The 24,574-nt window shown below is 41.9% G+C and overlaps 1 protein-coding gene across 1 annotated transcript; it reads right to left on the minus strand.

Annotated features, from left to right (window-relative positions):
• Nucleotides 1-298: 298 nt before the first annotated feature.
• NMNAT3 (nicotinamide nucleotide adenylyltransferase 3) lies at nt 299-24,322 on the minus strand. The gene is made up of 4 exons (XM_044432828.1): nt 24,277-24,322; nt 19,787-19,970; nt 5,803-5,912; nt 299-1,915 (listed from the first exon to the last, which is right to left on the minus strand). The coding sequence occupies exons 2-4, from the start codon at nt 19,879-19,881 to the stop codon at nt 1,506-1,508; spliced, it is 615 nt and encodes a 204-aa protein (XP_044288763.1). The 5' UTR covers nt 19,882-19,970; nt 24,277-24,322; the 3' UTR covers nt 299-1,505.
• Nucleotides 24,323-24,574: the final 252 nt, after the last annotated feature.

The following is a 24,574-nucleotide window of genomic DNA, read 5'->3' on the forward strand; positions in this document are numbered from 1 at the left end:
CAATCTAGACTTCCCTTGTCAGAGTGCAACATTTTATCTACTAAAGCTCCACCTGAAAATTTAGTAACAAGGAACCAACCTCTTCTCGTTTTGTCACATTTTCAATTTTCTTGGGTGTTTTTTCAGTCCCCCTCCTTTCAAATAGGATAGTTACTTATATGATTTGTATCCTGCCTTTCCAGCAAGAAAAGGTGCTCAAGGTCAAGAACACAAGAATGTTTGAGAATGTCACTGTTATAATTGCTCATCCTGAAAAGTTACAAAGGAAAGGTTTTTGCAACAGAGTTTGAAGCAGGGGTGGGAGATGATCTTTTTATGAAAAAGTTATATTCAGTTTATATATTGCATTTAAACAACATATAAAATAGATGTCTTAGGAGGATACAAACAAAGCCACATTTCTTCCAACATGCATTGTATTCTTCCACCAGTAAATTATTACAGAATCATTATGAAATTAGCATTCTTCATATGTCTGACTAGTATTTTTATATTCCCACAAGAATTTGGTTGGAGGCACTGTAAATAACTCTTAGGATGCTAACCAGAAACTCAACTAGAAAAATGAAAAGAAAAAAGAAAGGTGCCAACTAATGTCAAATGAGTGAAACATATACGGACCGTACTCCTCTAAGGTGTTGCTTGGAAGATAATGAAACTTACAACCATCCTTTGGACTGTTTGGTGAAGACATATACTAGATCTTTTGTCCATTTTATGTTAAGAGTAAGCAACAGGGTTATCAGTCCATTAAGGGGAGGGTGGCATGAGTTCCTGTAAACCCAATGCTGACAAGTGGAATTATTCTTTATATTCTTATATGAGAGTAATCATTTTGCACTAAGGCAGATGTGCTTTAAGTGTGATAATACTGTGATATGGTAAAAAGACTACAACAATAATTCAACATGCCTTTAAATTCCATAATGAAATGTTATTAAAAGGTTTTAAAAGGTTTTCTCCCAAGCAAATCAAAATGCATATAACATTGCAATTCCAAAACACACTGGCTGTATTTGAATGATCAGTCCAAGGCTTCATGAAGCCACCACATCTTGGTTTTATTTTTCTGGTTTATAAGCTGATATTATTCCAGAGTTCCCTGGTTCAGATGGAATGGGGAACTAGTGAACAATATTTTATTTTAATGTAAATTTTAATTCTTGAGCCAGCAACTCCAGAGTGGCCAATTCCACTCCAAACCTTGCAAAGAGAAAGAGGTTGAACAAACGTTAATTTCTTCATTCATCAAGACAAAGAATGGATCCCCATAATGTGTGTAAAACTGTTTGAATACTCAAAAGACAGTTTGGAAGGCCCTACATAAATGACACTACATCTAGACATCAGATCACCACAAAGACTTTGCATTGGTATGCACAGAAATTGTTTAGCATGGATGAACTTGAAATGACTGGAGCAGAGATTACTTTTCCTTACAGATGGAGTATCTGGCTTTCCCACTTTTAAGTTCATAATTATACTAATCTGGTATAGTAGAGCCATCAGTCATTAAGAGGGCTGAGCAGAGCACCATATTGCTTAAGAGGCTGCAACAAATCTCCTTTGTTTTTTTGTTCTGTCTCTTCTGTATATACATTGTGCTGCTTAATGTAGGAAATAACCGAATCAGGAACCAGATATTTCACACTTTGGCCTCTACATAAAGCTTGCCTTATATGTGTGGCACTGATTTCATTGCGAACCCATTCTCTAACCAAATGTATATTGTCCTTGTATCTACTCAAAAGCTCCGATTCAGTAACACACTGAGAAAGATCACTGCCAGCACGACTAATGCATACCAACCCAAACTTTCCCACTATTTCTAAAATGTGTTCTTCCTTCCAGAGGTTTGGTGTTTGAAATGTCTTCAGAAAATCAGCACCACAAAGAAGTTTTAGCTCCGGCACAACTGTAGAAATATAACAAACACTGCTTATGTCATTGTCTTGTGCTTCAACATCAACAGCTAATTCTTTACTTGCTTTTGTAGTTTCTAGGCGTGCACACACAACGCACTCATGCATACCCACAACCTAACTGGCAATATAGTCCTTCCCCAAATGTATTATTTAAATGTAGGATCATTTACAAAATATGCATATTTTAACTTCATTTATACTCTAAGATACGTAACAGTTTTAACATGCAATCAAAACATCGACTGCACACCATACATGCTGCTGCTTTTACATATGCTACTAGATACAGGAAACTATGAAATGAGATATAGGATTGTAAAATAAGTTTCATCTTCTATTGCTACAATTACTGTCCCTGTTTCAATTTCTTGTTTTCCTATTTATTATTCCCTTCAAGGCACACTTAACTGGGAGGAAGTTCCATTAAACCCAGTAAGACTTTGGAGTAAATCTTCATAGGCTTACATTGCTCATGAGATATTTATCCATGTCTCAGTCCCAAGACAACATTACAATATTTAGGCAATAGCCTAGAGCTGGGATGAAGAGGCAGGAAATAACTTTTTTGGATAGTGGGGGTAGGCAGGTTAGCTATGCTTAAATACAATAAGACAGATGAATAGCCTAGCACTGAAAAGAAAGAATGAGCACTACTCCAGGAGTAAAAGGTTCATGAAACAACAGTAGAACACTGCCATGAAGAAACAATCATTCTCCTGCTCTAGAAGGAGTTCCCTATAGGTTAGGTTCATAGCTTGGGCAGTGCTCTTGGAACAAGTGGCTGCAGAATTGAGAAGTGTGTTTGTGTAGTTTCATCTAACTATAAATCCTGTGTTGCTCAGTTCTCCATATTCTGAAAAAATAGGTGCAAAACTAGAAGGATTTTTAGGAAACGGTATCTAATGATGGCTGTTATCTTGTTCTCAGTTAAGCATTCCAGTCCTAAGGAATTCAGTGGGACTAAGCATAGTTGGAAAGGGTCCAATTTATAGTTTAAAAATAAACAGCACAGTTGAAGCTGATTGCTCTTTTTTCAAGATGCTTCCTTTAAAAAAACCTAAGCTAATCAAGAGCATTACTATTGTAGTAATAATTATAAAGCATCAAATGCATGATAATATATATTCTGAAGCTTTTTATGAAGATCTGTATAGCAGGGTTCATCTGAATAAATGTACGAGCAGTGCTCTCTGACAAGTGGTATCAAATGACATGGCCAGTCTGTAGATAGAAAACACCATCATCCATCCATCTTGATTGTTAAAAAAATGAAATGAACATAAGAATAAGGTGCTTTGTTTTTTTTTTCCTTTTTAAAGAATGAAGTCTTGAAATGATGAAACCGGAACTGAGCAACTAAATTGGTTTTTAAAGAAGGCTGCTGATAGAATCAAGTCCAGAGGGAAGAAGATGGAGAATATAATGTCTTTGGACTGTTGAGGGCTACTGTTAAATAATGATCTTGTACTTTCACAAGTGATAATGGCTTTTTTAAAGTAAAATGCCTATAATATTGTTCCAGTTCTTTTGCCTGTATTTTTTAAAGTTTTTAAAAAATATCTGAATCAATAGTGGTGGCAAGAAAGTTATTATAATACTCTGTAAGACCTTTTCAGGAAGGAAAACAAAGCTTAGCCAAAGGAGAAACCACCACCTGTATAAAGGAAGCAGCTGGATTTAACAGCCAGCAAGATCTCATTAAGAGACAAAGCTCTCCAACCAAAATAGGTAAGAAATCAACAATGTTATTTGCCCACGTTCAATTTGAAATGAAATAAAGATCAAGTGCCCTTTATAAAAAGGAAGAAAACCCTACTATGCATATGATGCTAAATTTGGTGACCCTTATCAGAAATGTGAAGACCTATTAAAATAAGTCTCATAGAAGCTGGAAGAGTAATAAAACTGACTGGTAAGCCTTGTAAATAGAGGAGCTTTCAAAATAAAACAGCAAATAACAGAGGCTTCCAAAATGGCAGACAGGTATTATATTAGCAAAAAAGTAGAGATGCTGGCACTGTTCTCCAAATACAGGCTCAGAACAGAATTTGGTGGCCCATTAAAGCCCTCCTTAAAGGCAAATTAAGCTTTACAAAGCCCCCAAATTTATCTCAGACTGAAAACTGAGTAGAAAAGAATTGCAGTATCCCAGCTCACAAAATGTTGCATGGCCTGGAGAGAAAGCTCTCGCAGCTTAGCAAAGCCTTTTTGTAAGCCATGGACTGTCCTGCCTGACCTGAGACCTCCAGTGAGGGTCTCTAAGCCTGGGCTGGCCCTATTTAGCAGCTACAGATGACACAGAGCTCTTAGTGCATAGAATCTCCAGCTTTCAATGCAGCCAGTCCACATGACCAAGTGGTGGAAGTGTAACTTCGTTTTATCATTCCATTGGGAGATTTCAGGGATTAAGAGATGGGTTGGTTTAGTCAGCCATAGAATAGATCAGAAAAATTAGGTCAACAATTTCCACATTTGGGGGGAGGGGAAGTTTCAGAAAATTCTTAAATTAATCCAAGATAGGAATGCTTGTCTTTCTGTTTAAGTATTTTTGAATCACAACAGCAAGAAATATAATTTAGAAATAGGAATGGTGCAGGTTGTGGAAATGTTTATCATTAGGCAAGCCTGCCAATAAAAATACCAAGCTAGGGATAACTAATTTGAGATCATTTACAGCTAGCAGGTGGCAGCAGAATATCTGTTAAGGTCTTGGCTACATATCACTGAAAAGAAATTGATGGCTCACTTCACATAAATTCTGGGTAGAGAGAGCACAACGAAGGAAGAATAGTAAAATATTAAAAAAGGAGGTTGTGGGTTAATTAGGACAGTAGTACAAAGCATAGTAATGGGTAGTATCCCAAGCTGCTTTTGCACTAATGGAAAGTACAACTGCCATTTCCTAGAGCAACCAGAAACTAACATTTCTGGAATAAACATGTCAGCAGAACTCAGAAAAGGGACAGTACAACCTAATGACTGCTGATTGGTGGCCAACTTTAATTAATTAATTAGTTTATTTATTCATTACACCTACGCACTGTCCATAACCCAAGCACTCTCTGGGTTAAACAATTAACAGTAAAACAATTATAAAATAGAAATTAAAACAATACAACCAATTAAAAAAACAGAAATCCATTAAAAAATGCAAAGTTTAACAAGCTGCCAAAATGGCAAGAGGCAACACAGTGATAAGGTTAAGACAGTAATGAAAACCCATTAGCTATTAAAACACTTAAATAAGAATGTCTTTACCCGGCAGGCCAAATGCTGCCCTAAATGTAGCCATCCCTGTGATCCATACCATTTTCCATACATTCAAAGAAGGTAGACTCCACAGCCAACCAAATGCATTCCTCAGTCCCCATGTGCACAGTTTTGGCACAGCTGTACACACATGCTATTCAGCTATTATTAGTCATTTGTTTGCAGGCCCTGGTGGAGGGAGAGTGGCACTGCAGTGGCAGGCTCTGTCCTGAGACACATGCATCCTCGTTAGAACCTGTGATGTGTATATAGCTAAACACAAATAAATCTTTGTGCTTGATAGTATATCCTGCAAAGGCAGAGTTCTCAGTTGCCCAAAGAGAGCTCTCTATGTGTACAGTAACAAGTGTGATGGACCTAGGACTCCCTACAGAGTCTGTCACTGCGATGGCAACTCCCTTCTGTTCACACACGAACACCAGAAAAAGATAACATCAATTTATAGCTGCACCCCTTTCAGCAGTAGAGTTTTATATGCTTTGATCATGAACTGCAGCATCCAAAACCATGAATGTTCAACTTTCCCACTTAAGCATAGCTGTTAATCTGTCCAAAGTGTAAGGCTTTATCACTTACACAAGAAACACTACTTACAGCATGAACAAACCTGTGAGTGATGAAGCAAATGATGGCTTGGCAGCTTTTTCTATGGGCCAATTGTTCTCCCCAGGCAGTTCTCTGATATGGTGTGATTTAAGCAGTTCTTTGTAATGGTGCCTATGTTCAAATAAAGGACTCTGTGTAAGGTAATCCTCTCAGAGATATACAAAGCGATTAACTTGCACTTTCAGTTTCTAAAACTCAGTCGGCTTTTGTGCACTTCAGGGTTTAATTAGTTGGTTGAGGAATTTGCAATATTAATTCTGTACAAGATTTGTGTCACTTGTGATTCACGTTTGTGTCCAACTTGAACATCTTCTATATACCATTATTTTGTTTTTATTATACTTTTATTTCTATAGGAGACATAATGGATGTAAACTGGTTTCTTCTGTTGGACTAGTTTCTTTCTACTTTATTACACAATGAAGTGTAATAAACATTTTGAGCTTTTACATAAGTTACAATGCAATCACATTAAAAAACTAGAACCAACAAAGAAAAAAAAGGTGGGGAATACAGAAAGAAAAGTCCTTGGATATGATCAAAAGCACTTATTTAAGCATTTCCAGTGGATATTTTGAAACCTTTTTCTCTTCAATGGGAGAAGCCTATGGTATATAACAAACTGGTCTTGAAACATCTTACCTTTTCAAAAGGTTTTCATATATTGTTTGAGAAAGCTCAAGTCCAAAGCTCCTTTTGAAATGTGGAATTTCAAACACAGTTATTTGGAATCAAGCAAAAAAAAAAAAATGCAAGAACCTTCTAAGGGTGAGAATATAGAAAGCTGAAGATCTTTCCATAGAGCAAGGTGACTCACCTGACCTGCTTTTTTGCCTGCTTGTGAGCTTCCTTGCTGACATAACTGGCCCCTCTCTAGTTTTGTTCTTTTTGTAAGATGAATCCTTACCTCATGCTCTCCTGTGCCTGTCTTGCTGAGAAATATTTTGGGGCTGTGTCCAGACAAATCCAAATTTATGTTAGTGTCATAATGCAGTCCCCATGGTGAAATTGCAGGAGCAGATGTTTTGTTGAACTGGAACCTAGACCAGAGGTGGGCAGCTTGTAGGCTTTGAGATATTTTAGCCTAGATTTCCCATCATCCGTCATCATTGGCTATTCTGGCTAGGGCTGGTAGGTTGCCCAGCCCCAAATCTATGTCACAAGTCTGTGCTCTTAAATAAAAACATGAACACAGTCTGAATTCCCTGTTCTACAGATGGCCTAATGTAAGAGATTCAAGGGAAGAACAACATGAGCTGCAAGTGATGTGGAAGGCCCATTTAGAGGCCTATAGCGATCTACAGCATGCTAGAGCCTTCTTATAAGCATTCTCAAGTGAAATACATGCATAGGAAGCAATGTGGTGGTGGCTGCTTAAAAGGCTTTACCATGAGAAGTCAAAGATTTCTCTTGCTGGAGGAATTATCAATAGCTTTTTCTGCCAAAAAACCCCAACATTGAATGAGATATGAAAAAAACTGGAATAATATGGGGAAAATCTATCTTTTTTCTGGGGAGTAAAAATACCCTGGAAAAAACGGTTTGGTTAATTTTCCAGTCCTTTTTTGGATATTCGCATCCCTATTTAAACTGTAATGCTACACATACTTACCTGGAAATAAGCCCCAATAAACTCAGTGGGGCTAACTTCTAGGTAGACATATATATGGATGACGTTGTGCATTATTCAGCATTTATATAATCAAAAACTGAAATGCTGAACAATGCTAAAAACTAAAACACACACCAGCTTTGAGAAAAGCAGGTTGCTTACCTGTAACTGATGTTCTTCAAGTGGTCATCTGTGCATCACACATATGGGTGCTGCGCCTGCGCAGTGCCTAGGCCGGAAGATTAGAAAGATAATGGTTTTTGGCGGGAAAAAGCTCCACTCCCTCCCCCCACAGTATAAATAGAGCGGAGTGTCCGCCATTTTACTCAGTCTTGAAGACCGACGTTTGCCCCCTAGTAGAAAATGACAGTACTATAGCAAGCCACATCGGTACCGTAAGATTAGTACGGAACCGATATAAAAGAACAAGTCCACTCACCGACACCATGCGGGGCCGGCGGGTGGGTTGTGTGAATGCACAGATGGCCACTCGAAGAACATCAGTTACAGGTAAGGAACCTGCTTTTCTTCGTCGTGGCCTCTGTGCATCACACATATGGGTGATTAGCAAACTTACCAGACTCGGAGGAGGGAGGTGTCATCACTGAAGAATGGCAGAGAGCACCGCTCTGCCAAAGGAACAGTCCTGTCTGGCGCACACATCAAGCTGATAATGCTTGGCAAAAATACACGGAGCAGCCCAGGTCACGGCTCTGCAAATATCTTGAAGTGGAACACCTGCCGCAAAAGCTGACGAAGTCGCTACTGCTCGTGTAGAATGGCCCCTCGGAAGTGTAGGTAGTCCATCCGAGCCAACTGGTAGGCCAACACAATGGTCTGCACAATCCATTTAGATAATCGCTGAGATGAGACTGAAGAGCCTTTGTCATTATCAGCATATTTAATGAAAAGTCTGTTAGAATTCCAAAAGGATTCTGTACGAGATCTGTAAAAAGCAAGGCAGCGCCAAACATCAAGTGTATGGAGAGAGCGCTCAATCGGAGTCGATGGAGATGGAAAGAATGCAGGCAATGTGATGTCCTGATTCAAATGAAACAATGTAGCCACTTTAGGAAGAAATGTTGAGTCCATTCGAAGAACCACCTTTTCTTTGTGGAAGTTCAAACATGGTGGGTCTATGTGTAGAGCGCAAAGCTCATTGGCCCTTCTGGCTGAAGTAACTGCAACAAGGAAGGCAGTTTTCCATGATACAAGATGTAGATCCACCGTCGCCAGAGGTTCAAAGGGTGGCTTTGTTAGCACTTGGAGTACAACAGAAAGGCTCCAAGTCAGCATGACCGGGCGAATTGACGGGTGTAGATTCTGTAGTCCTCTAAGAAAACAACGAATCAAAGGTTGAGAAAAAACCAATAAGCCTTGTATGGTACCACGGAAATGTGAGATACCAGCCGTGTAAACCTGTATAGACGAAGGCTTAAGTCCCAAACGGTGAAGTTCGAAGAGAAATTGCAAAACGTTCTCAATGGATGCCGATTCCGGAGAAAAGGAATGACGGTTGGCAAAGGAGGAAAATCTTTTCCATTTAGCTAAGTAAGTCAGGCATGTAGAAGGTCTTAGTGCAGGTTTGAGAATCGCTCTGATATCAGGATGTAAAAACGTCGAATCCGAGACAAGTACTGTCGATCCCGAAGGAGGAGTCGGTCGCGTATGCAGGAGAGGATTCAGTGAATCGAGATGGTAATGGAACCGATAGAGAGACCGAATATAGCGAATACTCCACGCTGTCAGTTTGAGAGAGGCTAGGTCTGGGTGTTGGATTGCTCCGTTGCACTGCATCAATAGGTGAGGGACCGGTGGAAGTCGACGGAAAACACCTTTGGACTGAAGGAGGAGAGCAGTGAACCAGGGTTGCCTTGGCCACCATGGGGCTATCAAAATTCCTGTAGCATTGTCCTGGACAATCTTTGATACCACCTTCATCAGAAGGAAATCGGAAGAAACGCATAGAAAAACAGGTTGCTCCAATCGATCATGAGAGCATCTCCCCTCAAGTTCTGTCCGATACCCGCTCTGGAGCAAAACAGTTCGCATACCCTGTTTGTTCGGATAGTGAACAAGTCTATGTCTGGGTATCCCCACAACTGGAATAGTTCGGTGCAAATCGTCCGGTCCAACTCCCACTCGTGGGTCATTGACATCTGCCTGCTCAGTGTAACCGCTTCTATGTTGTCGGTCCCTGCAAGGTGCACCGCCAGTAGCATTATGTCCCGTGGGATGCACCAATCCCAGATCTGCATTGACAATCGGGCCAAGAGCGGAGACCTCATTCCGCCTTGCTTGTTGGCATAGAAGACTGCAGCCATGTTGTTGGATGCAACATGCACAACTTGGCTGTGTATAACAGTTTCGAAGGATTTGAGAGCATTGAAAATTGCCAGAAGTTCGAGGAAATTGATGTGCCTCCCCGCTTCCTGTCGGTTCCAAGCTCCTTGGACCCGAAGTCCTGCATATGCCACACCCCATCCAATGAGGGATGCGTCGGTGTACAATGTCACAATTGGATGGGGCTGACAGAATGGAACGCCCATCGACAGGTTGCGTGTAAAAGTCCACCATATCAGGGAGTGAAGGATCGAGGATGGAATCTGAAGAAGCCTGGTTTGTAGATCCCATTGTGAATGAAACGATCTGTTGCAGAACAGTTGAAGCAGCTGAAGTCTGAGTCTTGCGTAAGGCACAACTGCCACCGAGGCCGCCATGTGCCCCAATAGTCTTTGTACAGTGACGGCCTGCACTGTCCTTAGTCGTCGGATCCGATGGATGTGGGCACACAGCGTGGCTCCGTGGGATGGAGGAAGAAACACTCTTTGTAGAATGGAGTCAATACGTGCTCTGATGAAATCAATGACCTGTGTTGGGATAAGTGACGATTTCTTAAGATTAATGCATAGTCCAAGGTTATCAAGCAAAGTACAAGTCGCATGGACAGCCGCAAGGAGGTTGGCCTTAGTCTGTGACACAATGAGCCAATCATCTAGGTAGGGGTAGACTTGTATACCCTGAAGCCGTAGGTGGGCACATACTGGGGCCATGCATTTTGTGAAGATCCTCGGTGCCATAGCTAGGCCGAACGGGAGCACATTGAATTCGAAAATATCGGATCCAACAGTAAATCGCAGGAAGCGTCTATGGGAAGGATGAATAGAGATATGAAAATAAGCATCCTTCAAGTCCAATGAGGCAAACCAATCCCCTTTTTCCAGCAACGGAAGGATATTCTGTAAGGTGGTCATCCAGAACGTCTTTGGTTTAATGTATCTGTTGACATTCCGGAGATCCAGGCTAGGTTGAAGACCACCGTCCCATTTGGGGACCGTAAAATATCGGGAGTAGAATCCGTGAAGCCCATCAGTGTGGGAAAGTTGTCAAATCGCATCTTTACGAAGAAGTTGGTAGATCTTATCGCACAGAACCGAAGATGGTGGCGTAAATCGGATAGGGCTCGATGGTGGAACGACGTCGAATTCTATTCTATATCCGAGCTGAATGATGGACAACACCCACCTATCAGATGTAATGGTGTCCCAAATGGGGAGTGGGTTTTGAAGCTGGCTCCCGAAAGGGAGAGGGGAAGGTGGGGAATGGAAAGATGGATTGGTTTGCCGGGACCGTCAACGAGGGCGTTTCTCGGAGTCGAAGCACTGACGGCCCTGAGAGAAGCGCTGTTGGGGCTGTTGCCTTCTACGCTGCTGCCACTGTTGGTAATGTTGATGGGGTTGGTATTGTTGGCATCCATAAGGCCTGAACCATGATCACTTACATTTAGTTTGTGGGAGTTCCATGCGACGCACTGTCATGCGGGATTCGTGGATGGCTTTGAGTTTTCGACCGGTCTTCGAATGGAAAAGACCAATGCCATCGAATGGCATCTCCTCTATCCTCTGCTTCATCTCTTCAGGAAAATTACAATTCCTGAACCATGCGTGTCGTTGTAAGGAGATAGCACTGACCATGGCCCGAGAGTCAGTGTCCACGTGATGTCTTGCTGTGGACAACTGCTGTATGGCCACTTGCATCACCTCTTTTATAAAGACCCTGGCTAGATCTGCCTGTTGGTCCGGAAGGGAGGAGGTAATGTTATCCAGCTTCTGCATTATGAAGTACTGGTAACGTGCCAGCGTCACTTCATAATTCGATATGCGCATGCCGAGTCTTGCAGCCGCGTAGACCGACATGCAATCATATCAACTTTCCTCCCTTCTTTATATCGGGGTGTTGTATGGCCCCGAGCCTCCCTGCCCTGGGACGACTCGACCACCACAGAGTTGAGCTTAGGGTGGTGCAGCAAAAATGGAATATCTTCCTCTCTGACCTGGTACATAGACTTGTACCGATGAGATGTTGCTTGCGGTTGTGCTTGTTGGTCCCAGGGCTGGACCATTGCCTGGCGGAGCGTGGTAATTAGAGGCAAGGCAATGGTTGCGGACTGTTCTCCCTGGACAATATCATAAAAACGGTCGGGGCTGGGGCGATGGTAGGCCTCTATTTCCAGCGACCGAACCAGATGAGAGACAAGTTCCAAGAAGGAAACATGAGGCTCGTCCGGGGATCCAGGGTCTTGTGAGGTGATGGCCACATCCGGGGACATGGAGTCTACTTCCGACTTGTCCGAGTCCTGGTGGTAGCAGTAGTTTTTGCTAGATGAGGAGGTCTCGGGAGAAGGCGAAGGTCTTCGTTTCGCATGGCCGGACGCGGACGGTGCCTCTCTCGGGATTGACAATGAACGACGGTCCCGAGAGTAATAGGCATAGGGTGGATAGCCACTCCAGCCGGGAAAACCACCATAACTCAGCACAGGTCAGTCACCCCCCTGGCATTCCGATGAGCGGCTCCTATGCCTAGGCGGTGACTGTGTTTTCTCAGGTGGCCCAGCAGTAGGCATTGGAGTCAGAGAATGCTATTCCAGTGGGGAATCTCTAATTTCTCCATCGGAGATGGACTCCCGAAGTAGTGACTCCGGTGGGAGAGACATGCTCTCCGGCCAACGCATGGGCCTGGGGGATCCCGGCGGAGTCACCTGCATCGCCATTTGCAGGGCCGGTCCCAAAGGAGTTGGTACCGTAGCAGCGGTCGGTACAGAGAAACCCGACGAACCCGAGCCCCGGTGCTTGGGGCGGTCGAGTTTCTTTCCCTTATGGGCTGCCTTAGCCGCCTTGTCTTCCCTCGGCTTCTTATGAACGGAGGATTTGTCCAGTTCTGAGTGCTTACGCTTCTCCTTTTGCTTAGCTGGAGGAGGTAGCTGTTGCGCTTCCCTCGAAGCAGCACCTTCATCCGAAGGACGCTGCGGTGGCGCGGCCAATGTAGAGGCAGGGTACTTAGAGGGCACGGCTGAGGCAGAGGCAGAGTGCTGCAGTGGTACAGCCGAGGAAGGGGTAGGCCTTGGGACCAACTAGTCTGATTGGAGCAAGGCCTGATCCCAAAGCAGCTTATGGAGACGATTCTCCCTATCCTTCCTGGCCTGTTTAGTAAAGGCCAGGCAATGCCCGCATTTGTCGGTCCTATGCCCGTCGCCGAGGCAGAGAAGGCATAAGTCGTGCGGGTCGGCGGGAGACATTTTGGAGCCACACTCACTGCACTTGCGGAATGCCGCCCGCTGTGCCATCGCGAAAAAGAAGAAAGAGATGATAGTACAGAGGGTAAGAATAATACTTTTGGGTTTTTTTTTTTTTTTTTAGAGAGAAGAAAGAACAACGAGGAAGAGGAGAAAGAACTGGGAATATAACGAGGAACGAGGTAAGTAAAAAAGGTATAACCGTAAGGAGCACGAGGTGAAAAATCTAGCAAGAGACATTAACAGGCACGAGGCACAGCGAACGGTAGTTGCAGAGACTGAGTAAAATGGCGGACGCTCCGCTTTATTTATACTGTGGGGGGAGGGAGCGGAGCTTTTTCCCCGCCAAAAACCATTAGCTTTCTTATCTTCCAGCCTAGGCACTGCGCAGGCGCAGCACCCATATGTGTGATGCACAGAGGCCACGACGAAGAAGTACAATGTTCTGAATGTGATTCTTACAATGTGATTCAGTGGTGCCAGTGACATGAAGACCTTTACTGGCAAATTCCAACCAAACTAAGGCATGATGTTAACTGAGGATTAGAGGAAAAAAGTATTGTACAAAATACTGAGGTTCTTACATTCATTTTGTACAGTTTTACTACTATATGAGTATACATTCTACCATTAGAAGTTTTTTTTAAAAAAATATTGCTGATTCTCAATATATCTTACAAGCCAAAGCCTGGTTTTGCATTTTTTAGATGAAGCATCATTACCTATTTCACACATTTATAGAAGTCCTTGAGGACCACACCAAGCAGCTTGTAGCACCTATGCAGCAAAAGCATTATTTGGATCTCACAATTTTCACAGTATAGCTATTCATCCACCCTCAAACTGGGCACTGTGTGAAAAATGAGAAGAGATATTCTCAGAGCTAGGCTGAGAACATTAAGCAGCATTCCCTGCTTTCACACCTTTTCCTAGCTGTTCGCTAGAACTAACAGCCATTCCTACTCATCAAGGCTGAAAAAGAACCAAATGAAAGAGACATATAAACTAAATAAAGGTGCAACCTATTGGAGAAGCACAACACAAACAGTGACATAATGTGCGTAGTCACTGACAGAATTCAGCACATCTGGAAGGGACAAAGGGCTCCAAGACTGTGCCTAAGCAGGGAGAGAGAAAACTGGAATGCTTGCAGCAGATTTCCCTTGTCTTGTATTTCATTCAGTTTTGACATCTGGCAGCTGTATCAGGAGACTAGAGTTGTAAACACATCTTTTCTTGTTTTCAAGTGCTTCCACAACTAAAGTTAGGTGAGCATAAGGGAATGACTATGCCTACTAGTTCTCTGGGAGAAAAACAAAGCTTGCCTGGTTAGCATTTGAAATCTGTAGTTTTCACACACACACACACACACACACCCATATCACATATTCTTTTCTAACATGTGGTTAGAACTGGTCAAGTGTTTCTAAAATATACCCCTGTCTCTTAAGTAGTTGATACTGAGGAAGGCTTTTAATGCTGTCAGGGTCCAGGGATAGGACATGGGTGGCAGGAGACAAGACAGACCACTGGGACCAGATAGAACATGAGGTGAGAGAGTCCAAACACAAGGTTTAACAGCAAGTTCAAGTCATAGGTCATAGGCATGGTACAGGCTAAGATAGGGAACCAGGAAGGCAAACAGAGATGCAGGTACCTTGAGTCAGGATACACAGAAAGGGACAGGCAAGATGCAGGAACTAAACCACAGCTAGCAGGCAAATCTGAACTGCTGAGACAATACAGCAAGGCAGATACATGACAAGGTAGGAAACAGGTCAGGCTAGATATAGGCACTGCAACAAACAGAAAAACCTGTGTTCCTGAAACTGCATGGCAAGGCAAAATAAACAGCAAGAAGCATGAAGAGTCAGACAAGGTGCATGCACAACAGTAAACAGAAGGACCTGTGTTAATGAAACCAGTTTTGGAAGGATCAGCTTGCTCTTTTATTGCTCTTCCTCCAAGGTTCCCAGGCAGGAATTCATCAGAGACTGAAAACTGCAGCAGGGTCTGGGACCAGTTCTGCAAATGCCAAGGTGACCTTCTGGTTCTGAACACTGGGTACAGCTCCAGAGCAGCCCAGATCCTGACAAATGCCAGAATATGGGCAGTTAAAGTCAATGAGATACCACTGTGGGTAGCTTGGTAATTGTTCAAATAACCCACCTTCTCTGGGTTCATGCGCAACCAGCTGCAGCAATGTCCCTGCCATGGCTTGCATTTTTCAATGCAAAAGGCCAGGTTCTGTGGGAAATTCAGCCTGATGGCATGCCAGTACATTGGAACAAGGTTATTCATTCTCCAGGAATTTGCATTATTTCAGCTACCAGATGAACAAAACTGGAATACCTCTATGAAGATTGTTACATGCAGTGTTGTTCAGATTGTCTGATGTGTGCATGGCAACCTGAAATAATGTGCCCCATGCATTAGTATGTCATTCTTGTCTTCACAGTTATGATTGCAATTTAGCTGGTTACTGCTATCACATGACTGAAAAGATACATATTGCCAGATAGTTGGCTCTGCCCTTAAATGGAGATAACTGTAATTTTCATTTAGAAAGAAAATTTTGGTTTTGTTGGTGAATCAGTTCAGCAGAACTGCAACGAAAGCACTCAACCGTCACAGAACATGAACATAACAAAGGGATATTTGTTGCAAAGAAGGGCAATGTACTGACCATTCCATCAAAAGTAAACCTTACATCATCCAGACAAACACAAAGCAGGTTGATTGCAACTGGGTGCAATCCCATTTGTGATTAGACAGAAAAATGTTCTAGAACTCCCAGCATTCTAGCCAGCATTCATGACTGTGGAACTCTGGGTGTTGCAGTACGTTTTTTTCTGTCTAAGCCTGCAGACACCCTTAAGCTGTCTACATAGCAACAGAACTAAATGATTCAAGCAAACATGCCCACCATATCTCAAGCAAGCACACACTCCAGTGATAGCCACAAATGAAATAGCCAGGATTGTTAGCCAAGTTAGCCTGCTGAAACAAAATTACAAACGTTTTGTTGACATTTACAAAGAAAATCATTCTTAAAGCACACAAAGGATGCTGCCTTTTCTGTGATCAAATAGTCTTAGACAAAGGTCTCCAGTTTTGAGCCTGCCATATCGTAGCAACGTGAAATGCATTCGGACACCCACTCTGAAGCATCCTTCTTAGGGATGACAATACCAAGGAAAATTTCCGTATAAAAAGCATAAAGCCAAGGCAGGTTTTCTGAGGACATTGGATACTTGGAATAACTCTGAGATTTGTGAAAGATCTCCCTGTGCAATGGAAGGGTCAAGCCAAGTTTGGTTGACCAAATGGCTTTTCTGACCATCTCTCTCTCCTTCCCTACTTCCTCTCAATTCCAGTGAGATTTAAGATGACTTCAAAATAAAGGAGAGCAGAAATGATGAAAGGGCATTAGGAACTCTCTGGAACAGAAAGAGCAAATAATTCTAATTCCCAAACAAGAGATACCTGTTTTCCACAATCATTTCCAGCTATGATGGCTTAAATAAGCTACAAGGGTTAGCAGTGGATGCTAGGTGCCCATTCTGAGACCCAAGCCCTACTCATAGGCTGCTGTGTTAACTAAACCTGGTAGAAGTGGTTTGTTGGCATGATTAATTATCCTCAAACTACCCCCAAACAACCATTTTTTAAAATTTAAATTACTGGGGCTGAAAATGATTGTGTGAACCCACCTATCCATCTGGAAGAAGAGGAAGAAAGGAGGATGAATGGAATATTAAAATATCTATTTGAAAGACAGATGCAGGCAATAAGAATCATGGCTATTAATGGAACTTGAACAATGTCCTGATCTGCACGATCATGGCCTGTTGCTGGGTTATTTGAGGGTTGTTTCTCATTCCAGCAAGGCTGGGTTATGTCAACATGACAAGCTGTACCAAGGCAGTTATTCAGGCACATGGTGTTCCGAATGTACCAGCAGGTGCTTTGCTTGAAAAAGCTGCCATGGGATTGAGCTGCATGCTATTATCTTTATTGATCAATTGATGGAAGGAACTTTTGATTAAACATATCTAAAATAAAGTTATGAGTACAGATTCACAGAACCTTAGTGGGTTTTGTTTTGGTTTTTTGAGAGGTTTACTGTATTACAGAGAAATGGAACTCTCTTTCAAGTTCATCAATTTGGTTAAAAAATGTTGTTCACCCAAGATTTTCAGACATCAAAGGCTCTTTTCTTGAAGGTTACAGTGCAGTGGATAAAAGTCACCCAGTATATGTGACAAGCTACTCTATCTTATATTATGTTTTCCAAATTCTGGGCTTCAAGTGTTTTTACATTTGTTGACAGAAGCCTATCCCATGGGGGGAAAAACTTTACATTAAAAGCTACAGTGGCATGGATAAAAGTCACACTGTACATGTGACAAGCTACTGTACATGAACAGTTTGATACTAGTAGAGAACCCGCACAAGGGAGAATTTAAATATAGTGGGGTCACCTTGGCATCTATTAATTTTCAAAATGGAAGTTAAAGTAAATAAACAAACTTTATTTCTCCAGGAGTGACCGGAGACAATGATAAAAAGCATTTTCTTTTCTTCACCCCTTCCTGAGCTAGACAGTCAATATATTGGCTTTGGGGGGCAGATATGGTAAATCTGACTAAAGCTGGTGATAATCTAAAATAGCCCATAGATATTAAACAATTCCTTTAGCCTTTCCAAAAACACCATGATTAGAACGGTGTATTAAGACTGGAATTTTCTTCTGTGTACTCAGAGAACTGTTGTGTAAGTACAGTTGCTGGCATCTGAAATGAAATGTGGGCCCCGGACTTTTAATGAAATTCTTTTCTACTTTTTAAACAAAACAATCACACCCTTAAGCTTGTGCAGAAAAATGTTCAAAGATGAGCCTGATGGAATCTCAGAAGCCAGAAAAAAACAGGGATCTTAGGAAGATATCCTGTGCTCTGTTGTGTTTTAGTATATCAGAGGTAGGTGATCCGGTGTCCACAGGCACAACCCATGGTTAGTAGGAAGACTGTTTCCCAGGATGGCTTAGTGTGATGTCCAAACCTGGCAGGAAAATCTTTCATGGGTTGTTGAAAATCGCTAGAGAATTGGCCAGGGAAAAAAGAGAAACCCCCAGGTGCTCTTCATGTTTTCATTAGTTCCCACTATGCTCCCATATCCTTTGCCAGTCTCACGATAGATTTTTTGTTTTGCAAAAATGTTGAAGCAAGGACACCAGAAGTTCATAATTTTTAATGTGTTCCTTTTGCTCCACCATGAAACTTGTGCAAAACTCCCTTCAGTTTTACTTCTCTGTCATGTGATTTATGAAAAGTTCCCTTCCATTCTAATGCTCTTCCATGAATTTTGTGTAATTTTTGCAGTGCCACTCACTTCTCTGTAAACTTCAGGTACACCTAAGAGCTAGCAAGAGAACTGCAGGATAAAGGCACAGAAAAATTTGCGAGGACGAAGCTCTAACAATGTTTTGTTTCAAGCATGAAACTTGCTTCAGTGTAAAATGAATAAAAAGGTGTTATCTAGCAAGAAAAGTCCTGAAGTAGAGGACACAGACAAGGTAAGTAGGGATCACTAACACATGGCTACTGGTTGCAGGAGAGAAGGCACTTGGGGGGCAGCATTACAGCATTGTATCAGCATAACGTGAAACAGCTTAGAAAGTGGTATTCACTAGCAAGGGAAGCACCAAAGTGGGAGACATCAACCAGAAAGGGATACATCTGGTTAAATAGGAAAGAGGAACTCTTGCACTAATTTCCAAGAACTTGAACAGGAACAACAACAACAACAACACTTGTGAATGCTTTCCCACATTCATAAGGACCCTGAAAATTATCACCTTTTTGTGATCTTATGGGTGGGGCAAGTTTTGCAAGGAAGGTGCCAAAGTGGAAGACAAATTTGACAAGGACGTTTGCAAGAGGGCAATCTGACTATGCTGGGCTCAACAGTGGGCAGGCAGTCCTGCAAGAAAATAAATGAAACAAAACAAAAAAGCTCTGGTGCTGTATTCGCAAGTATTACAGAGCAATTGCAGAAAGAGTGCTGATGTAGGAAACAAGGAAATGAGAAGGTCTGCCACAAATCCACTGGGATGTGTGCCAGCAGTGCTTTTGGGTGCTCGGGAGGTATGAGGGAAAAACAATTTATAGCAAATGGTTCAGTGGACATGTTTACTGAGAGTAGCAGATAAGCGACCCACCCACCATGGGTTTTTTCCTCAGAGTGACTTAGCACCATGTACACATCTACCCAGACTCTACAGGTTGTGATCCAGAGTGACAGAGATGGGGGATGGAGAGAGAAAACAAGTTTCCTTTTCTCATCTCAAAACTGTAGGTTTTGTTTGTAGGAGCCCAGATCCACTTCTGCCTTGTACTCCAAGCTTCTGTACAGGTTACTTGCCTTGAGACTAACTAGCCTTCCATAGTGGCCACTCTGTGGTGGTATCTAGGAGAGTTTCTTAAAATACCAAATGTTCCCACAGGCTCCGAAAGGTTGTGCACTCTTGCAGTTTGCCTTCCTTGTGTCTCCACCAGATTCTGCATTCCACTATCCTAAATATCAACAACCTTCCAACTCTCCATTTCTCCAGACCATGTCAACAAACTTTAATTACACTGAAATACTAGAGTCTGGAAAATCTAATGTAAGTTTCCAGTTTCTTGAATTGGGTTCACCTTGGAACAGAATTTCCTTTGCAGCCCTAGCTAAAAGTTCCTAAAATACAGTTTTGACCTTTGGATACAAAAATATAAGAAACAGCATCAGCATCATTACCTGAGAACGGCTATGGTCTCACACCATTGCTTTTGTTCACTCTCCCAAGGATCAACTCTGACCCACTCTGATGTTTCCAGTGCAAGCCGAGCCATTGCTATCCGATGTTCAGCTGCTGCCAATCCTTGCTTTCCATACTTATCATTAACAGGTGAAATTATACCTCCAATCACACGGTACTTTCCTTGGTTGGGGGAGAGAGAGAAAAAACCAGAACCACCCAGTGCTGTATATCTGCTTTGTAATGGTGAGAAATGAAAAACTTAAAAATGTGTAAACAATAAAATCATTGTCCCCTCTCCTCTGTGATTAAACTGTTCAAAGTTCTATTACTGAAGCGTTAACTCCATTAGAAAGTACTAAAAGGAAGAGTGGATAAGCATAAAACCTTTTGCAAATAGAAACATCTTTCATCTATAATGCATAGGATTAGACAGATGGAAGATGAGGTTAATGAATTTTTAGTTCAAGTAACTGTACCAGAACAACTTCAAAATAGCTCAGTTGATGAATGTTTTAATTGACCAGCATCTGATGCATACTAGTAACAAGATTATCATGTGTCATCCTCATAAAGAAGCAGTGACGTTTTTCTGCAAATGTTTTGTGCAACTAATTAATACAGCAAATCAAAACAAATCAGCCCAGACAAGGGAGAGAATGGTTAATGGGTTTTTTAAACCAAGAGTGAAATGTTATGGCAAAACATCTTTAATTGAACTTATCTGCTAACAGTTCTCCATATATATGATTGACCATGTTAAATAAAATACTAAAAGAATCCACTTTTTCAACAGTGTAATGAAATGCCACAAAAATATTAATGTAATAAATTTTTCGAGGCCAGCTCTAAACTCTTCAATTGTGGTAGGGAGAAGTCAATACAACCTTTTCCTAAAAGCAATAATGCTTACCCAGGTTTAAATGGAAAAGTAAGGCTGCAGGAAGACAAGCTGTTCTCCAGTCTCCACATACTATGTGCTGAATGAAAATGTCCAGTTGCATAAATAATCTCAAATCAGTATCAACTCACAACTAATCAAGCTTACAGCAAACACACATGGAACTGCTTTATCCAGATAAGACCACGGGATCCTCTAGTCCTGTATGGTCCACTGACTAGTAGCCTCCAGGATTCTGAGCTGTTATCTCTCACTACCCTACTGCATGTGATGCCTTCAAAGGAAGGAGCTGTGGAATCATCCTGAGCTTATGAATGCAAAACATGAACTCTAGGCATGCAGTCATCAATATCTTCTCTATTAACCTATGTATGTGAATTGCTTTTCTATCTGATGCATTCATATTCTACCTTTCATAATCAAAAGTTAATGGGAAGAAAACTGGGCCCCTACCATTATAGTATTATGACTGAACAAAGAATTGTTTATTGTTTATTTTGTATTGCATTTTTACTCCCAGGGAGATGCACATGCCACATTTGAGTTCCATAAACCCTGACTTAAAGCAGGGGAGGCTGTTTCCTCCTCTAACTCAGGCATCAAAATGCTTTTGAATGTGTTGGCATCTTTTTGTTCATTCCTGGGCCCAAAATGTTTTAAAACCAGAACACCTAGAGAACTTCTTCTCACTCTATGAATCTGCTCATTGTCTCATATCATCTAAGGAGGCCTAGCTGCACATACTACCACCATCTGAAATGTGTTTGATTAGAATGTGTGTTAGGGCCTTTTTGATTGCTGTGCCTCGGTTGGGAGTTCCCTGCATCTAGAGAGCCATTCACCTTACTTCCTCACAACTTTTCATACAACAAAGAAGAGCTTTCTGTTCTGCAGGCTTCTGACTTGCTGGACATTTGATTCCCCTTCACCCTGCCTCACTCTCATTGTGTTGTTTTGCACCAATAAACATGACCTCCCTTTTTACTGTCCCATCTATTGAATGTTTTTAAAAATCTATGCACTGATGAAACCCAGCACTGGGCAACATGCAGGCCATGGGCTACATGCAGCCATATCACCACCAGACTAAAATTTATGGTAGCAAGAAAAATATTTATTTACCACTACAGAGTGATAAGTAGGTCAAATTTAACTTGTTCTAGACCTAATTATCACTCCAAACCAAACCCTGGAATGTTTGATGCTGTCTGCTCATTCCACTGGACACCAGCAGGAGTACAACTGTGGTGGTACTCAGAACCCTACAGTTTCTCACCTATATTAAATGGACTTGGGAGATTTTAACTGAGGACAAAAGCTAAACATAAACTCTTAAAAGAAATATTTAAAACCCTAACGTTACATTTTCTGCTTAGGTTTTCTTCTGGGCATTTTATCTTATTGTCTCTACAGCTAAATGTGACATCTGTCAATCCTGAACCACCAGTAAAAGTACTTTTTTACCCATATCTTTGACTGTTGCCTAGCACCCACCTTAGGCAATTGATCACCTGAAGATTTTGGCTGAATCTAGGCCTACCTTCCATTCTGCCATCTTTGTGGCACTTCCCCCCCCCCCCCCCAACAGCACACATCTCCAGGAATAAAACACTAACTGGAGTCCATTCCAGAGGTGAGGTGCAATCACCAAGAAGACCCTCCTTCTGCTTGTCATCTCCCTCAATTCTTCAGGAGATGGTTCTTTAAGAAGGGCCTCTGACTCATATATTAAGGAATGTGTAGGTACATATGGAATAAATTCAAAGATGATACCAAAGTGTGGGTGGTGGCCACAACTGGGGAGCAGGTACTCCAGATCCAAAAGGATCTGAATAGACTGGAAGTAGGTAGGAGTCAACCAGGTGGCATTCAATATGGATAAGTGCAAGGTCTTGCACTTGGGACTCAGGAGTAGGTGTCACACGTACAGCATGGGGGACAAGTGGCTGAAGAGCAGCACTTGTGAGAGCAGATTAAACATGAGCTGGCAGTGTGACAGAGTAGTTAAGAAGGCAAGTGCCACCTTTGTATAACCAGAACTGTGGCTTCCAGATCAAGAGAGGCATTAGTACCACTTTATAAGATTCTGGTGCACCCACAACTGGAGTACTGTGTCCAATTCTAGGTTTTACACTGTAAGAGAGACATAGCTAGGTTATAATCAGTTCAACAGAAGGTCACAAGGATGGTAGTTAGATTAGGGATGATGATATATAAGATTGAAGGATCTGAGAAGAGGAGAATGAGACAGGGTCTTGTAGCAACATATAGGTATGGGAAGGAGTGTCACACAGTAGACGATTAGGACCTATTTTTCCCTGTGGTGAAGGAAAGGATGTAGTTGGGGCAAAGCTCAAGGAATCAAGGCTTCATGTTAGATTTCAGGAAATACTTCCTGATGGTTAGGACCCTAGGATATGGAATGGACTTCCATGGGAGGTGGTGGGGCCCCATCAATGAGAGTGTTCAAGGAAAGATTGGACAACCACATGTTCAGTGTTACATAAGTGGAGCCAGCTGGAGCTGGGGACAGACTAGACGGCCCAGGAGGCCCCTTCTGAATCACTATGTTTCTGTGTTTCTAACTGCTGGAGTCACATGTGAACAGGCTGTGGGGATACAGACAATCCTATCATACCCAATCTGAGGAGCTGAGGGTGTCTCCCATCTGGTGTCCTGGTTACTCACTTCAGACCATAATGCCCATGAACAAGATACATGGGAAACAATGTGATCAGTTAACATGGATAAACTATGAGCTATCTGTGTGGTCTGCTGTTCATGAATGGAGGTCAGAAAACATGGGGAAAGGCCTTTCATAGAAGGGATGCTCATGATAGGGCTCAAAGCTTGAGCTTCACATGATTTCAGGCTGTAACCAGAATGCTCAAGCTACCATGAAACTTTTCATTTCAGGTACAGGTGTAATTGAGGACCTAATTTGTAAATTCTGCCAGTCTGCAGGAAAAAAAAAAACAATAAAAGACTATTGTCTATGGCAAATCAGCTGCCCTTACATAATAAAGCAAAAATATCCTTATCTGAGACAAATTATTGTTTTGCAATTCAACAAAATTTCAGGACTGGGAAAGGCTTTAGAATATTATCTAGCATATTTTGTAAGCAGGGACAATCATACATAAACAAGCCCTGACATAGGATTTTTCTAATCTATTTTAAGTACGTTCCATTAATGTCCAAAGGAAATTTATGGCCTCACTTCAGATCTACAATTTAATATGAAGTATAACCCTTTCTATTAAAGTGAAAATCTGAAGTGAGGAAATAAAATGGCATCATGTTTATTGCTGACCAATTATTCCAGGATCATTCATACTACAATTAAAGTTAAAATGTAGTTGTTCTACTTCTAGCCCTGTAGCAGAGAAACAGAAATATCCCTGAATGTAATGTTGATTCTGTAGTCATTTAAAATGTAAAGTTAGCTATTCTGAATGTAAACATCTAAGAGGTTGCTGTTGTTTTTCTTCCACACGAAAATCTCCTTCTTAACTTGACTGCAGTAGTATCAATACACAGGAGGGCATCTTTGGTCAGCCCTTATCTCAGCATCTAGGTAGTTCCTACCAAGAGCATGCAGATTCCAGATGAAGGAAGATGGCTCCGTGTAGCAGGGCTGAGGAGGGGGAAGAGAGAATCATTATCAGTCATCCTACTTAGGTCGCTTCACCAGGACCTGATAGTACCTGATAAAGTACCTCTCCCAATATTTCATATTTATCATATTTATAACCTGCTCTTTTCCTGCAAGGAACTCAAGGTGGCTTATACAATCTTCTTTTCCTAGATATTTTTTCCTCTCAATAATCCTGTCAGGTAGGTTAGGCTGAGAGTTAATCTGCCCACCTACTAAGCTAATCCACCT

The sequence above is a fragment of the Varanus komodoensis genome, unplaced genomic scaffold, assembly GCF_004798865.1.
Source record: "Varanus komodoensis strain SLA01 unplaced genomic scaffold, ASM479886v1 scaffold25, whole genome shotgun sequence".
Lineage (NCBI taxonomy): Eukaryota > Metazoa > Chordata > Lepidosauria > Squamata > Varanidae > Varanus > Varanus komodoensis.

Bases quoted from the DNA above. Each gene is read 5' to 3' on its own strand.
- NMNAT3 (XM_044432828.1), bottom strand. From the start codon at position 19,881: ATGGCTCGGCTTGCACTGGAAACATCAGAGTGGGTCAGAGTTGATCCT. The intron at 5,913-19,786 runs GTAATGATGCTG...ATTTGAACATAG, and splicing joins GAGACCATAGCCGTTCTCAG to GCACCATTACAAAGAACTGC. The intron at 1,916-5,802 runs GTTTGTTCATGC...ATATTTCTACAG, and splicing joins ATTTGCTTCATCACTCACAG to TTGTGCCGGAGCTAAAACTT.